The 16,481-nt window shown below is 38.7% G+C and overlaps 1 protein-coding gene across 2 annotated transcripts in view; it reads left to right on the top strand.

Moving 5' to 3' along the window:
- The window catches only part of IFNGR1 (interferon gamma receptor 1), a 60,410-nt gene that overhangs the window by 35,304 nt on the left and 8,625 nt on the right, over positions 1–16,481 (top strand). For both annotated transcript variants that reach the window (XM_075597832.1, XM_075597831.1), the window contains 5 exons: positions 3,215–3,286; positions 6,115–6,229; positions 10,153–10,328; positions 11,571–11,734; positions 14,999–15,167. In XM_075597832.1, the coding sequence (XP_075453947.1) occupies positions 3,215–3,286; positions 6,115–6,229; positions 10,153–10,328; positions 11,571–11,734; positions 14,999–15,167 (696 nt within the window). The remainder of the gene's footprint in view (positions 1–3,214; positions 3,287–6,114; positions 6,230–10,152; positions 10,329–11,570; positions 11,735–14,998; positions 15,168–16,481) is intronic.

A 16,481-nucleotide genomic window follows, 5' to 3' on the forward strand; every position in this document is an offset into this window, starting at 1 on the left:
ATTAATACAGTTGCCTGTATAAGTGATGTGACATATAATAGGCAATCGGAGGAGAATGAGTCCATAGGTATTAGTACAAGGTAAAAAAGCTCTTTGTAGCTATCCCACGTTGGGATGACTTAGTAGTCTAATAATATCACAATTATACTAAACCCAAGGCTCCATCATAGCCTCAACAGTTAATACCACATAGTGTCATATACATCAAGCAACATAGCCTCATGAATGGATACAAGTCACTGAAATGGTGCTTGAAATATAAACCATCCGTTCAATACGGTCCCTTTAAATGGTAGTGCCACTTCCCTAACTCTCACACCGATACATATGATGTGCAGACATTGCCACAGAGTAGCTAATAGTAGTGCATAAACCAGAGCTGTAGTGGGTTGCGGCAAACCCAAAACATAACAGTGTGTGTAGAATAATAGCACAGTGTGACTAAAGCAGACTCCTTCCCCCTGAAGAAGCGCGTTACACGCGCGAAACACGTGTCGGTGTTACTGACCGTCACGAGGGTGACGTCACAGAGGAGCGACGGCGTTGCATGTGCCAGATGCCTACACGGCTTGTATACTTTCCTTGCCTCTACCTGGGCTCGCCGTAACCCGCTTTCCTTTCTTCCCCTCCCACACATCTCCCACACCGGCGGCTTTATTGTTAGGTCTCTGCAGACGAGCTGCGTGCTGTTTACAAACAGCTGCTTTAGTCACACTGTTTAGTCACACTACCATTTAAAGGGACAGTATTGAACGGATGGTTTATATTTCAAGCACCATTTCCATGACTTGTATCCATTCATGAGGCTATGTTGCTTGATATATATGACACTATGTGGTATTAACTGTTGAGGCTATGATGGAGCCTTGGGTTTAGTATAATTGTGATATTATTAGACTACTAAGTCATCCCAACGTGGGATAGCTACAAAGAGCTTTTTTACCTTGTACTAATACCTATGGACTCATTCTCTTCCGATTGCCTATTATATGTCACATCACTTATACAGGCAACTGTATTAATCTACAGCAACCATTGTGGACATCACATGTTGAATGATACGCAGGGGAAGATAGGGATATTCTCTGATAATCATAATATCAAGACATTTACTGTATTTGAAATATCCCTACCATTTCTCCACGGCTCCTCTGAGGGGTTAGTTGACACATATTTTAAATTTTGAGTGTATTAACTAATTATGTATTAAAACTTTTTTGTTTTCCGCCGCCTTTCGTTTTTAGTTCCTGGCTAAGGGATTTTTCTTGTGGCCTGCGAATTACATACAAACATCTGGTTAAGAGTGCATATAGAGGGGTACTTTTGAATTCTTGAGTTCACTCTGTGTAATATATGGTTACTACCTCCCTTGCACCTACCGTTTTAGGATTTTCTATCCAATACGTGAGCAGTTTTCTATATAACCTGTGTGATACTAAAATACGTATAGGATAAATATAACTGGTGCTCCTAAAACAAAATTAATGTGAATTTAAAAAGGGGTGTTCATCTCCAAAGGGCCAGACTTAGGTTTGTAAGTTGATGGACTGAATTTAGAAAATCTATGTTTTGCAAATGATCAACTTTACAGTATGCTGAATGATCTAGAGTGGGAACTGGAAAAAAATGTGTGTTTTTGCGCCTGATGGAAAAAACAAAACTAATTTACCCAACAGGATTAAAATAAAAATACATACAGTACATGTTTTTTCATTAAGAAACTAACAAATGAAATTATCCATTCATAAATCTCAGTATTTTTTAGTTCCTGAGAATTCCCAAGCAACGCCGGGTACTTTGAACTAGTACAGTATAATTTGTGTCCTGGTATTTTACCAGTCACATACAAACAATAGGTGTATTTCTGTTTCAGTTTCTTGTATTTGTTTGCATTGCTGTATGGATAAATAGTGAGATTAGATTTATATGCAAGTTACCCTGTACAAGTGAATGTGGGGGTATATTGTAACCGTTCTGGTAGACCCATAACTGTCTGAATGAATTCTGTGCATGGTATATACAGAATATTGAATGTTACTGTGAACATACATTTACTTGCACAGTTTTTCATATATTCAGGGTTTTGCCTTCAAATGAAAACACAGTAGTGAAGATTGTGCACAAATCATTTTAAAACAATATGATTGTTATTCTATAATGTACAGGTTTCATGTAGTATATTAGGTTGTAGATAAATCAAGTTTATTTGTGTGGGAATAATCTTCCAGTGCAGGAAATGCCAGTGTTTTGTAATGCTAGATGTCACAAAATGCACCGGATTAAATTGACCACATATAGTAGCAATGGCTGACAATGTGTTAAACCTCATGCAACCATAGACTGTATTTGAACCATGTCTGTGGTTAATGGAGTGTTCACACCATGCCGTGCTAAATAGCAGATTGATATCTTGTGTGGGTTCGTCGTCTAAGCACAATATAGCAAAACAACAAATTACAGCTCATTCATGGAGCAGGCACTCTCCTTTTCTTCAAAGGTTTTTAATTTTAAAAAGGTGTTTTTACACTGTAGTTTAGTGTTTTTTTTAACCTTTTTCTGGTTATGGTACCCTATCATTATATTGTGAGATTCTGCCTAACCTCAACCCTCTCTAATAGCGCACCTGGGATCAGATGCATTGTAAGGCACCCCAACCCTCTCTAATAGCGCGTCTGAGATCAGATGCATTCTAAGGAACCCCAACCCTCTCTAATAGCGTGTCTGGGACCATATGCATTGTAAGGAACTCCAACCCTCTCTAATAGCGTGTCAGAGATCAGATGTATTGTGCTGTAAATTCTTCTGAAAGCTGGTTAATACCACAGGCATTAGCTTTTTGTGTTCCATGTTAAAATGGATAGAAAGGAAAATGTTACCCTGTGTGTGTGTTTGCATGTAATTTCCCAGAATCCCTGGCTGCAGTGGTAGCACTGTATCCTAAGAGATAATGGTGTATGTCAGAGTTGCACATCTGTCTGATATGTGAATTTGCTTTTTATTTTCTGTATTTGGTACAATTTTCAAATGACCTGAAAATTGCAGGGAACCCTTTAGGGATTCCCTGGGAACCCAATTGGTTCCTACCAACAGTTGAAAAACACTGCTGTAGTTTAGTACTTTATAGTGTTAAGATCAATAAATAATTTGATTTGAAATCTGATAATTGACATAAATGAGCTTCTTTCAAATTAACTTGCCTGTCTTGATTTTGTAGATCACCTTCACATTTCCAGTAAGAATGAAAGTGCAAACAAAGTCAAAGATCAGCCAGAAACAAAGATAAAAGGTACAGAGATTTTTAAAAGATGAAACGTTTTGGACATTGGACATTGCTATTTGCCACTATTTACTATGCCATTTGCCAACTATTGGAATGTATCACATTGCCGTACACTACAGCGATTCGTATAAACGTGGACTCTGCATTCCACTGGAATCCTGCACACATGCTGTTCTCACTTTTCAACATTTGGCGGCATTTTTACTAAACAGTTATCTGTATGGCCGCGCGTATAGTGCCCGTGACGGGCGACGCAACCGAACGCGTGACGGCACCCGTAGCCGTCGCCGCTTGCGAAAGTTGTATTTCGCTTTGCGGCGAGGGCGACCGGGCATTGATTGGTTCAGGGGCGGTCACGTGACGCGACAGACCCTGAAAAATCAAATATTCCCGGCTGCAGAAATTCACGTCGCCCCATCGCTTTGTCGCCGTCGCGCTTACTATAAGCGCACGAACGGCGCCACTGCGTTTGTTTTTGGGCGACGTCGCCAGCACTATAAGCGCAGCGTAAGGTGTAATTTGGCATAATATGCATCAACTACAGCATTTGGTACCATACCGCTGTGTTTATTTACGTTTCTTAGTGAAACCAAACCGTGTCATATGACCGCACTACTTCCAAAGCACATCTTCTTCAAGACTTAGTCTAGATAACTTATGACGTGTACAGTAGCAACAGTGAACTAAGAAAAGAAGTATGACACGCATGAACGTGAAAAAAATGTATATGTTAAATGGATACATACTGTACAGGCCGATCATAAGTAAAGTAAGTCCACGTGGAGCATCCTTACGTGCTTCGTGCCCGATACTCTGCTTTATTAGAGGAGTGGGATACAAATAAAGCCCCATCTATGGCTCTTTAAAGGTATATACTATGGGTAGCCAAACTCGATCATCAAGAGCCACCAATAAGCGACGTTTTAATGATATCCCTGCTTCAGCACATCTGGCCCAAGCAAAATGACTGAGCCACTGATTGCGCCACCTGTGTTAAAGCTAGGATACCCTTAAAACCTGACCTGTTGGTGACTCTTGGGGACTAGGTTTGGCCACCCGTGGTATGTACCCATAACACAAAACACCGTAATTTCTGTTAACAATTCAAACAACAGTACAGTATATACTGATGTTCATATACAAAATTAATTCAATATACTTTTAATAAATAAAAGACTATGTTAAAATTGTATTTGTATAATTGTATTTTATTCTGAATTCAAAATATATTTCTGTAAATATGATCTACAGTGTAGGTAACAGCGTCTGACTCCATTCCTAATTTAGACCTAAATGTTATTGTGTCATAAATTTAACAATCCAAAAGGATTCACTTTGACACAATTTTCTCACCTGATCAGCTGACATTGGGTGATCATGTATTATTCATATTTCCTGCGTGTAAAGTTTTTAGAATTTGAATTCGGCTTCTAAAAAAAAAAATGAAACTGGATGGTCAGTGTCCTGAATAATATGAATGTGTTATATTATTCGCAATATCATTGGCCTAATTTGCATCTATGGCACAACATCCAAATAAGGTCTAAATAAGGATTGAGTCTAAGGCATGTGAGGCCCATTTGTTAGTCGTCTGTATTTTTGCTTTTCTGAGTCAGACATTGTTATGTGGATCATATTTCAGATACATTTTTCTCAGGTGACATTATTTATTTACATATTCTTTTATTTAATATAATTAAAGATTATATTTGAATAATTTTGTACATGAACAGTATATATTTTTGGTTTGAATGTGTTAATAGAAATACATGTTATACTATGGGTGTGTATATATATATAATATATATATATATATATATATATATATATATATATATATATATATATATATATATATATATTCTCTTAAAAGAGCCAGGAGGAGTTTTGTTTGCCTCACATTCTTTTGAGGCGCAAAACATTTTAGGATTCCCAGAGGTCAGGGGACCCCGATCTGCCAGGGTAACACCCCATTCAGGTAAGCAAAAAAATTAAAATAAAATACAAGGGAATTGCTGCTTTAATATAGATGAAGGCAACATAGAGACTTGTGCAAACAAATGTAATTGCCACACTGATGATTCAGTTGATTCACGCAGCCTTTAACAAGTTGAATTGCTGCTTTAACCCTTTGATTGCTGGAGGGGCTGCAGTACCAGAGTACCACTGCCCCTCCAGTACCCGCAATCACATGACTGCTTTTCCGCAGCAATCACACGATCGCTCCATCACTGATGATGGAACAGAAGTGGATGAGTCCTCCTCTTCCGGTAAGATTGCGTTCTGCTCTCCACAGGAGCTGAGGGCGCCATCTGCTCTGCAAAAACGAGCAACTAGATGATGACATAGCTACTACATCATGGGGACCAGAGAGTTCAAGACGTTATGATGTAGTTGTTGCGTCAAACGGCACCCAAAGGGTTAAACAACAGTGCAGATGGTGCCAGTGAGAGTTCATTGGATAAATTTCCTTGAGTAAAACCGACCGTTGTTCTGACTTTGGCAGCCTGCGCAATCTTCACAGTTTGCCAAGAAATGACTTGGGGAGAGGGAGTAGGTGGTATGTAAACTTTTATTGGACCAACAAGTAGTTATGTTACAAGCTTTCAAACCTCTCAGGGTCCTTCATCGGGTAACCCGTTGAAAAACCCTGAGAGGGTCAAATGCTTGTAACATATCAACCACTTGTTGGTCCAATAATAATCATACCACCTACTCCCTCTCCCTCTTTTGTTACTACACGGAAGAAAGGACCAACACGGCTACCCACGATGCTTTGCCTGCCATAGAGAACTTATAACATTGTTTCTGTGTTTTTTTTCTTCCCATTGCAGTGCCTAAACCTTTTAACTTGGCAATTACATCATTTAACTTTAATACTACTCTGTATTGGGATGATAAAATTACTTCTACAACCCATCATTTTCAAGTGGAAATCAAGGATTACGAGTAAGCATTATTTTTCTTACTAATAATGTGTTTTGTAAATGAAAAGCAATAAAGAACAGAGGTTTGGTTATCATCCCGTCAGCTATTTAGGGTTTAATTATGAGAAGCGAGAATTAAACTTCTGGTGTGCTTTATTATTATTAACCGCAAGGACAGAAGTGGCCAACTCCAGTCCTCCAGAGCCACCAACAGGTCAGGGTTAAATGATATCCCTACTTCAGCACAGATGGCTCAATCAGTGGTTTAGTCGAAGGTCATGAGTTGGCCACTGGAGTTGTTCACTCCTGCTTTAAGGTGTCCTTGTTACATTTCCTGATCATCATGATGGATGGCACGCGAGGGGTGTTTATAACTTTCAGGGAACGTCTTGCTAAGAACACTCATTATCTCGTTCACCGCTCTAATGCGGCAGTAAATGTGATTTGAAGCGGAGCCCCATGAAACGTAATTTCCCCAAGCGATCACGTGGTCATGATCCCAGAAGACTGGTGGCACCCAACGGGTTAATTTGTGAAAATCATAAAAATGTTTACCAACGTTAAAAAAAAAAAAACTGGCACTTTTTCAACTTTAACATGCATGAGGCTAGATTTCAAATTTGTGTTTTTTGTTTTATCTGGTACTGTGGTGGGGCAATTGTGTTCCTACACAAAGTTTGCAATATGAATGTGCATAAAGATGCTTGTAAAAAATAAATTACGTCTTGATTTTATTTTGTACAAGAGTAATGTAATTTATTTTAGGGTGAAACTTTTATATATTGCCCCTACTTTCATGAAATTATACGGTACTTACACATACCTACACATACTTTCTCTCTCCCTCCACCCCTTTTCTCCCTCCCCCCCATTCTCTCCCTCCTCCATGCTCTCTCTTCTAGAAAGTCTGTAGTAAAGAGAAAACAGAATCCCGGTAAGTGGCCTTGAGAGGGGGGGCAGGGAATACACTGTCTCGCCCCTCTCTCTCTCCCCTCCTCTCCCCCCCCTCCCCTTTCACTCATCTTTTCTCCCCCACCTCTTTCTCTCCCCCACCATACACCCACACACAATTACCCCACAATACGCACACACACGCAATACCCCTCTTCCCCCCAATTCACACACAATACTGTCCCTTCCTCCCAATACGCACACACTCAATAGCCCCATTATAACCCCCTCCCTGCCCCACACTACCCTCTAACCAGCATAAGCCTTCCTACCACACAATAGCCCCACATCTTACATTGCTGGAGCATCTGGTGCCACGCGGACGCCTGAGCCTTCTGCTAGTACGCACCAGTAGGGAGAGGAGCCACGCAACAGTTGGATGGAGGAGACCAGGCAGCCAGATGCAACTTCCATCGCTGGCCAACCGGGCCCCCACAGTCACCGGGCACGCGACTCCTGCCCCAGCTGGTGCGCGACTCCTCGCTCCTGCCAGCTCAGCGGGTGTGGGCAGCATGGTGACACCTAGTGGACCCCATGCGGCCCATGGGCCACCAGTTTGACAGCCCTGCTCTAGACCCTGAAATATGAGTTTTGCTGGAGTGAAGAGGGAGAGACCTATTTTATTAGCGTCCCAACCAAGTGCTCTATATATCCTGTCAAACCCACCTTGAAGAAAATCATGTAGAGAGACATCTGTGCACAAAAAGGAGCACACCTGAGATATCTCAGAGATATGCTGAAAGGACTCGTTTAAATATGTCACACATCCTATTAGCATTAATCCCAGGTATCTCTGGCGTGCGCCTTTAAGTACACAGGTGTCTCTCTACGTGTTGTTTCAAGTTGGTTTCATGGGATCTATATAGCACTTATACAGTCTTAGCAAGCTCAGAACCCAAATCCACAAAATTGTATATATTTGTTTCAATTGAAGTGCTACTGGGATTATGACCCAATGTATAGAACAAAAGACAAGAATGCCCCAATGCTAATCCAATATGACACATTTAGTACATTACTTTGTATTTTATCTATAGTCTTCTTCATAAGTGTGGATATCATTTAAGAAGCATTATAATAAATTGGTCCTGCTGAATTATAGACCGGTTCTGATTCTTTTTATTGTACTAATATTAAAGTTCTTCATAAATATTGTTGTACATGAGCTTTTAAGTCATCTGCAGCCTCTTTACAAAATAAAATTCTAAGGTTGAACAGTGAGTTGCATGTTGGTCCAATTGAAGGTATTGCATCTTGCAAAATATCATAATTTAAATATCAAGTAAAAGCTATAGGAACAGAGGCTGATGTGACTATGCCAATATTTGTTTTTGTTATTTCCAAACCCAAAGTATTTCTTTTATTTTTATAGTTAGATTTGTAATTTCTTTTCAAAGAAAAAGTGATTTATTTTAAGCACTTCCTTTCTGTTTATACAATACAGCATTCATTGTTTGCGCTTAGGTGGAAAATTCAGTTGTTTGACCAATTATTTAACCAGTGTCTAATTTCTCTAAATTAGCAACAATGCACAACTTTTTTTTAAAGTTCTAAAACCTCTGTTTTAATCTTTGGTTATTATTTGTTAACATGAACCTACTAGATCTCTTTTGAAATCAGATGCAGAAGTCAGTTTTCCTACACACATTGCTTTAAACTGTTTTGATACCTGCAATGCTGAAGTGAGTAAGAATTATAAGGCCAGATCCACAGAGCTCTGTTAAGTGAGCTAGCATCACGTTATGCCTTAATGGGCATGTTCAGAGCTCCATAACGTGACGTTAAGTCCTGTTTTTGCCCAGAAAGGACATTGCATTAAATGTAATGGGTGTTACTGATAATTGTAATGCAAAAGAGACATACCCCTACAATGCTTGTCCACAACGATCCACTAAGGTTAACTCAGGGATTTAATGTTGAGTTACAGTAGCTCATAGCTAAAGGTGGCAGACCCTGAAATATGGATTTTGCGAGAGAGTGGAGAGGGAGGGAGAAAATAACATCCATTATTGTTTTAGGTAGGGTCACCATATTTTTCCCAGGATAAATGCCGTGCATATGCAATCGGCGAGCGCCGATCGTGCATGCACGGACGGCAAGCACCCACCAAGTACTGGGACATTTGGCTACATTTTGGGACACCGGGACAGATCTGGTCACCCTAGTTTTAGGTAATGTGACGTTGTGAGCCCTGAGCTAAATGAATAAATAAAAATCGACTGACAAATCGATAAAGGAACAATACAAAATCCTAAAATTTTTAAAACATGTCAGGATAAATTTATGAATATTAAGATCATTTTTTTTAATCTCTAAGATGAACATAATTCAAATAACTTCTTCAACAATGAAAAACATCAAATCAATTAAATCAATTGAAATGATTAAATGACTGTACAATGAAATTTAAGTTAATCCCCATATTTGTTTTGTGAGCAAACTTTTTCGGCCAATAACGTTGTTAAAAAGAAGTACAGATCTGTATTGACAGACGCATGTGGGCACCTTCTGCTTCTGTTATCAACCTTGGAAATCAATCCTAATATAGAAACTGTTAACTGAAATGCAAGTTCAGAAATCACATTGAGACATTTTACATTTACATGTTACTTTCTTTTTTTAATTAGGATTTCAAGTTCTTTCTTTTCAGTTAAAAAAAAATGATTGTAATATTTCGATGTTTTTATTATGCTTGTTTACTTTTGGCGTCTTTTAATTTAGGTTTAGCTATTAGTTTAAACCAGATGTACGGGGCAGTAGGACAGTGGCCCACCAAAAATATTGTGCCCATTTCTTTGTACCCCCGAAAAAAAAGACTAATTTTGTTCACTGAATGATATAGGATATTTAAAAAAAATGTGATTTGATAAGGTTGCATAAATAAAAGAAGAATTGCTGGTAAATATTAAATAATTTAATTGATATACAATTATGCTTGATTATGTATTCTGCAATATGTGCAACCTGATCATTTAATTTCAATTTATATTTCAGTAAAGGGGAAAACTGGACTGTTGTCAGGTGGTGTAGGAATATTTCGCACAATTACTGTGACCTTTCCAAAAAATTTGACAACCCTCACACTTTTTATCACGTACGAGTGAAAGCATTTGTTGGATCTGAGGAATCGGAGTATGCCCTAAAAAAAGATTTTTGTTTGCGGGTAGATGGTAAGTGACTACATTTCTGTCAAGCTTAGCTCACATTAAGTTAGAATGTATCAATTGTTATAATAATGATGTTCCTTCTAGTAAGAATTCTACAATAGGACATGTTTTTTCTGGTAAGAACTCTACAGTAGGACACGCTTCTATTTATAAGTGCACTGTATTCAAGTTAAGCAGCATATAAGTGAATGTGTAATGTAAATATTCCTGTCCTTGGATGACAAGAAAAAGTAATCTCATACCACTCACTTTCTCCCGTAATACATATCTTCAAGGGGTGACATTTAGGGAGGGCAGGTAGGGACAGTTGCCTCTCCCCCTTTCACATTCATTACCCGCTACACACTGATATCTTGCTTTTAAGTTGTTCTATTTTTGTTGTGAGCCAGTGCATGCTGGGCTGTGTAGTGTGCTGAATTTTGACTATTTCGTTTCATGTGCCATAGAAACTACAAATTAAAGTAGCTGCCACGCTGTCTTTACGATGTATATATATACACAGAAGTTATGTGTCTCAAATATTTAGTGTTTGGGAGGTTGCAATGAAGCTCTACTCCTTGATAAAGCGCTTGAGGGTGTGAAACGCATAGGAGGTTCTTTGTGCCTCCGCTTTTAATGATGGCAAGTAAAATGATACTTACTTATCCTCTGGAGTCCACCTCCCAGCCATTTTTCAGTAAAGCGCAGTGTGTTTTTTCATTTTTTTCAACCTGTTAAAATGAAGCTTTGCGTAGAACGCAGCGCTAAAGTTTACCATGGAAACCTCATAGGCTACAGATTTTAACACTAGAAAGATCTAGATCTAAACAGGACATGCTTATGGGTCAAGCTACTAACAGCATAGAAGTTATATTTGTATTGGCTTCTGGGAGGGGGCCGCTGCTTTATGGTTTACACTGAACTCAAAATATAAAAAGAATCACATTAATTACTGTTAACAAACAGTGATTCTAAAATTCAAAAGCTTCCAGGGGTCGCTTGGGCCTTCGCTGATAGAGTAGCTGCACTCCCACTACCAAGAACTAAAATGGCGCCCTGCATATATTGTGTTTCCACTCTCTACCATCTTCGGATTGTTTACGGTTAGGACCTTTAAACCAATATTTTGATTGAGATAAACAAAAAAAAAATATTGTTTTTTCTATTTATCAATTCATTTCCCTCAATCTGTAGTGTGCTACAGATTATGTTCAGTTTAAAAATAACTACATTTAGTTATGTTATTATTATTATTAATATTATTAGGCAAAATTGGCCCACCAACACTGAATTTGTCCTTTGAAGACGAGGAGATAGTAGTTGATATTTGGCATCCTTATGCACCACTTGTGGGAAGAAAACAAAAAACCGTTCGGAACTTTTATGAGGATTTTGAATATGATGTGTATGTTGGAGAAAACGCCACCAAGGTAAGCGTGAAATTTTGTGATGAGAATAATAGAATTAGGAATCTCACTTTTATAGTATATATTTTTCTGTTACAATATCTTCATATCTGTTTACAGTAGTGGCCTGAATGCTTTAGGACAGGGGTGGCCAACTCCAGTCCCCATGTGCCACCAACAGGTCAGGTTTCAAGGATGTCCCTGCTTCAGCTCAGGTGGCTCATTCAGTGACTCCTGTGCTGAAGAAGGGATATCCTTAAAACCTGACCTGTATGTGGTCCTTGAGGACTGGAGTTGACCACCCCTGGTTTGGGTGTTAGAGTGCCCATGTAAGACATTTGCTCCATGGAACATAAAGTAAGGCACTATACTGTAGCTTTTCAAAGAGGCATTTTACATGTTATTGTATACAGTAATAGCAGGGATTCAACTTAGGGTTTTAAATGTTACTGTATACAGTACTTCATACACTGACAGCACTATAGAAAATCTCTAATTCCTCACTGAAACAATAATACCATACTTACTTTTGTAATCCTAAAAGGAGCATCCCTCGCTTGCTCACCCCACGCCCCTTTTACATTAAATAGTTAGGAAGCAGGGGGTCCCGAGAGTTGAACCTCACTCATTTCCGCTCTGGTGGCCCAACTAACAAAAGGTGCCACTTGTTACTTCCTCATATTTAAATCCCTGCATCACGTGAGCCAATCGGAAGCTGCGGTGGATGATGTTGCAGCTTCCTACTCGCCCCCGAAATGCTAGAGATTTTTACACCAGTTAGTTTCTCCTGGAGGGGATGTTAGCAGTGGCAACTTCCCCAGTAAGTATCTCAGGAACAAAGGGGTTCACAGAGTTGAAATGAACGCAGTTCAGCTCTGGAAACCCCCTGCTTCTGAACCATGTAAAAATGAAGGGTGGGTACAAAACGTGCAGGGGGAACTGCTCCTTTAAGTCTTGCTCATATCTTAGATTTTTTTATATATATTTTTTTATGTAATGCTATTTTCTACTTTTATACAGGTAAATTGCACTTCTACCTGTATTGTTATGTGGTTCCTAAAACCAGGGAGTGCTAAATACTGTATTATCTCAACAGTTACACATTTACCTATTCCCAGTGCAACCATTTGATGTTCCTGTAAACCAAATGTCACAGTATTAACATATTACCAATAGACTGTGTACAAACATCACTTTTGTGGCATCAACATTTTAGTTTTCCTAATTTACTTTCTTTACGATGTACCTTTTTAAGTACTTCTACATGCAAGTAATCTTATAGCTCCCCACATTTCTATGTGACGTCAAAAAGCAAAGGAAAATGTAAAGAGTTTTTTGGTACAATCCAACCAACAGTCTGCAGTGATGAGCATTTTCGTACAATAACGTAATAACGTACTGTTATTACATCCATGTATTTCAATAAATAACACAATCACACACAATGTAGCAGCAGACTTATGGTACATCACTACTATATAAACACCAAGTGCTAATTGGCCAGCATTTCAATCCGATCCGGAGGCCACATACGGACATCGGGTCAGTTGCCTGTGGCCTGCAAAAGTTAGGGACCCACCTCCCGGCACCTACCTTTGGTGCGGGCAGCAATGGAGGAGTAGGCAGGTGGTGGAGGAGTCCAGCGCAGGTGGAGTCAGTGTGGTCGGCAGAGTCAGAGTGGGTGGCGGAGGGGGGACAGCAGCGTAAGTTAGGGCCGACCATAAAGTCAAGCCCAACTTCCGTAATCCCCAACTGGGTGGGCGCCAACCACGCTGCTGCCTCCTCCACTGCCTGTGCTAACTCACTCCTCCACTGCCTGCATAGACTCCTCCTCTGCCCGCGCTGACTCCATCGCCCATGCTGACTCCTCGGCTGCCCGCACCACAGTTAGGGGCAGAGTGAGGGGGAGAAGGAGAGTGAGTGAGTGGAGACTTCAGATGGAAAGGGAGAAGGACAAAGAGAATGAGGGAGAGGAGAGTGTGTGAGAGAGAGAAAGTGAGAGGTAGAAGGACAGTGAGAAAGAGAGATGGGAGGAGAGTAAGGGAGAGAAGGGAGGCAGAGATAAAGGGCGGTAATAGATAAAGGGTATGGGAGATACGGGTGAGAAGAAGCTGGGGAAAAGGAGAAATGTACTAAGCTCGTGGGCCACAGACTTAATTTAGTTTGTACATTAAGTATGTGGCCCGCGAAGCTTACCAAAGCTTGTCAAGTGGCCCTTCAGCCAAAATAATTGCCTACCACTGATCTACAACAACTTTCATCAGAGCAAAATACCTAAAATACTTCTGAAATGCCTTAAATTAATGTAGAATATGATCTGTTTCCCAGTGTGATGTCACAACATAGTGGTGTGTCATGTGATGATTTAAGATGTTGCAACATCACATACAAAGTTGGATGAAAATTGACAGTCACATCACAGCTCCTCTATGCTAGGATTGAAAAGGAATACAAAACCAACAGACATGATCAAACCAAACAAATGTTTTCATAATAAATTACAGACAGAGGTCATTGCATTCAAGATGTGAATTCTGTGTCCATATACATGTACTCCAAAATTGTCACATAAATAAAACTGTTATTGGATGTAACAGTTTATTACAACAATTATATAATGCCAAGACAAGGTCCTAAACTGGGCAAGGTTTCTTAGGCAACCACCTAACATACTATTCATATGCAAATGAACTGCATTCACCTGTGTGCATGTGCATTGGTTATTCCTAAAACAGTGTAAGACCAGGGGTCCCCGAGGAGAGGATTGACGACCACTGCTTTAAGTCATACAATACAACCATAGAATGGGCCTGCCAGATTTATCCTAACATCAAGTCAGAGCACAAAATATCAATGTCTGAATTCATTATTGCAGACATTTTATTGCAACTCCATAATTTGTTAAAACTAGGTGATTTACACCTTCAAATTTTATTTTTCAAAAACTCTTATTATTTTTTAATTATTTTTATAAGTTTCACACTGTTCCTTTGTTTTCATATACAGCAGGGAGGGTGTATCAGGTGTGGGAGTGATTATCAACCATGTTTACTTCATAGCCTGCATAAAGTGACCAGATTGTGAGACTCCCTCCCTGTCAAGCATCTATAAGGCACAAAAATGGTAAAAGCGAGAAGGGCAGTAAAACCTAGCCTTGTTTAAACAATCCCAAGGCAAATGTTCAAAATAACCCAAGCTTGAGAATCAACAACCTTATTTAAATACGAGTTAATCCTGATGTGCCCCATTAAAAAAAAAAAGAAATATAATGGTGTCTTACTATTGCAGCATCAAGTGGAAGAATGTGATGATCGAAAATGCACAGCCTATATTTTGACCCAACCAAAATCAGAAAAATACTGCATATCAGCTCAGGGCAAATCTAATTTTTGGGCTGTGATTGGAGAAAAGTCAAATGAAGCATGTTTAGATGCTACAGAGGAAAAAGCAGCAAAAAGTAAGTTGTTGGATTAATTTATTTACTGTCATATTCCTATTTTGTCTGTTATAATTTTAGATCCTATTTTAAGGTATAACCTCTACCCCTTTCCCATTTCATGTACTGACTGTACTACACTCCTGCCACAGTGGGGATATTCTGTTGTTCTTTTGGTTAGTTACAGAGGGTTCCCTGGCGGTGCAAGCACTTGCTGAACATAAAGACCCAGATCCACAGAGATCTGGTATTGACTTAACGAAAGGGAGAGTCCTAAGTTAATTGTATATCTCCCGAAACAAACCTTTGTACAAGATGTAGAGAGGCACCTGAGGACAAATTTTTTTTTTTTAGAGATACCGGGAACATTTTCTAGTTTAGATTTGCAAAATGTATACAAATAACTTAAATTAGCATATTTACAAGGTATGTCAAGGATGTTAGAAAAAATGGTGGTATAGGCGGTCACTGCTCCCCGGTAGTAATTAGAGACCAAAACAGCAAATGATTAAAAACTAAGGTTTTAATGTGCAAACGTACACATAACAGAACCAGATTCTGACACGTTTCGTTCCTGTTAAGGAACTTTGTCAAAGAGTACTGGTTGAATTCCCAGGTGATCGCTAAATAGGTACTCAAGCTCGCTGATAGGACCAATGACTGGAGGTGTGTCAAATATACACACCTACAGTTACTGATAAATAATCTTAATCATATATTTTAAAGTGAGAAAATCAGTCTCATTAGACAGCAAAATCATATAGAGATTCAAAACAAGACACACAAGTGCAATCAACAACATAACATAAAAACATTAAAGCTAAAAACAAACTTAATATAGTAATATTAACTATATCATATGATATAAAATAATCAGAAAAAACTAAAGAATAACTAGTAGTTTAAGTAATGTGTATAAGCAAAAAATTTAAGTAAATGTATAAGTAATATTCACAATGTATAACATATAATGTTAAATATGTATATAAATCAATTAGTTAAATGAATTGAAATAATAACAAGTAAAATGTATATAAAGAACATATACATAAAACCTTATATAATGGCCAATAACACTGGTCCAAAAGATATATATATACACACACACAATATATATATATATATATATATATATATATATATATATATATATAAATATATATATATAAATAGATGATACCGTTCTGTGGCTAACGAAATGCTTTTATTTGTGCGAGCTTTCGAGATACACTGATCTCTTCTTCCGGCGATGTTACAATGAATGAAGCAAGCAAAAGGTATACTTAAAAACATTGTAACATCGCCGGAAGAACAGATCAGTGTATCTCGAAAGCT

The sequence above is a fragment of the Ascaphus truei genome, chromosome 4 (assembly GCF_040206685.1).
Source record: "Ascaphus truei isolate aAscTru1 chromosome 4, aAscTru1.hap1, whole genome shotgun sequence".
Classification (NCBI taxonomy): domain Eukaryota; kingdom Metazoa; phylum Chordata; class Amphibia; order Anura; family Ascaphidae; genus Ascaphus; species Ascaphus truei.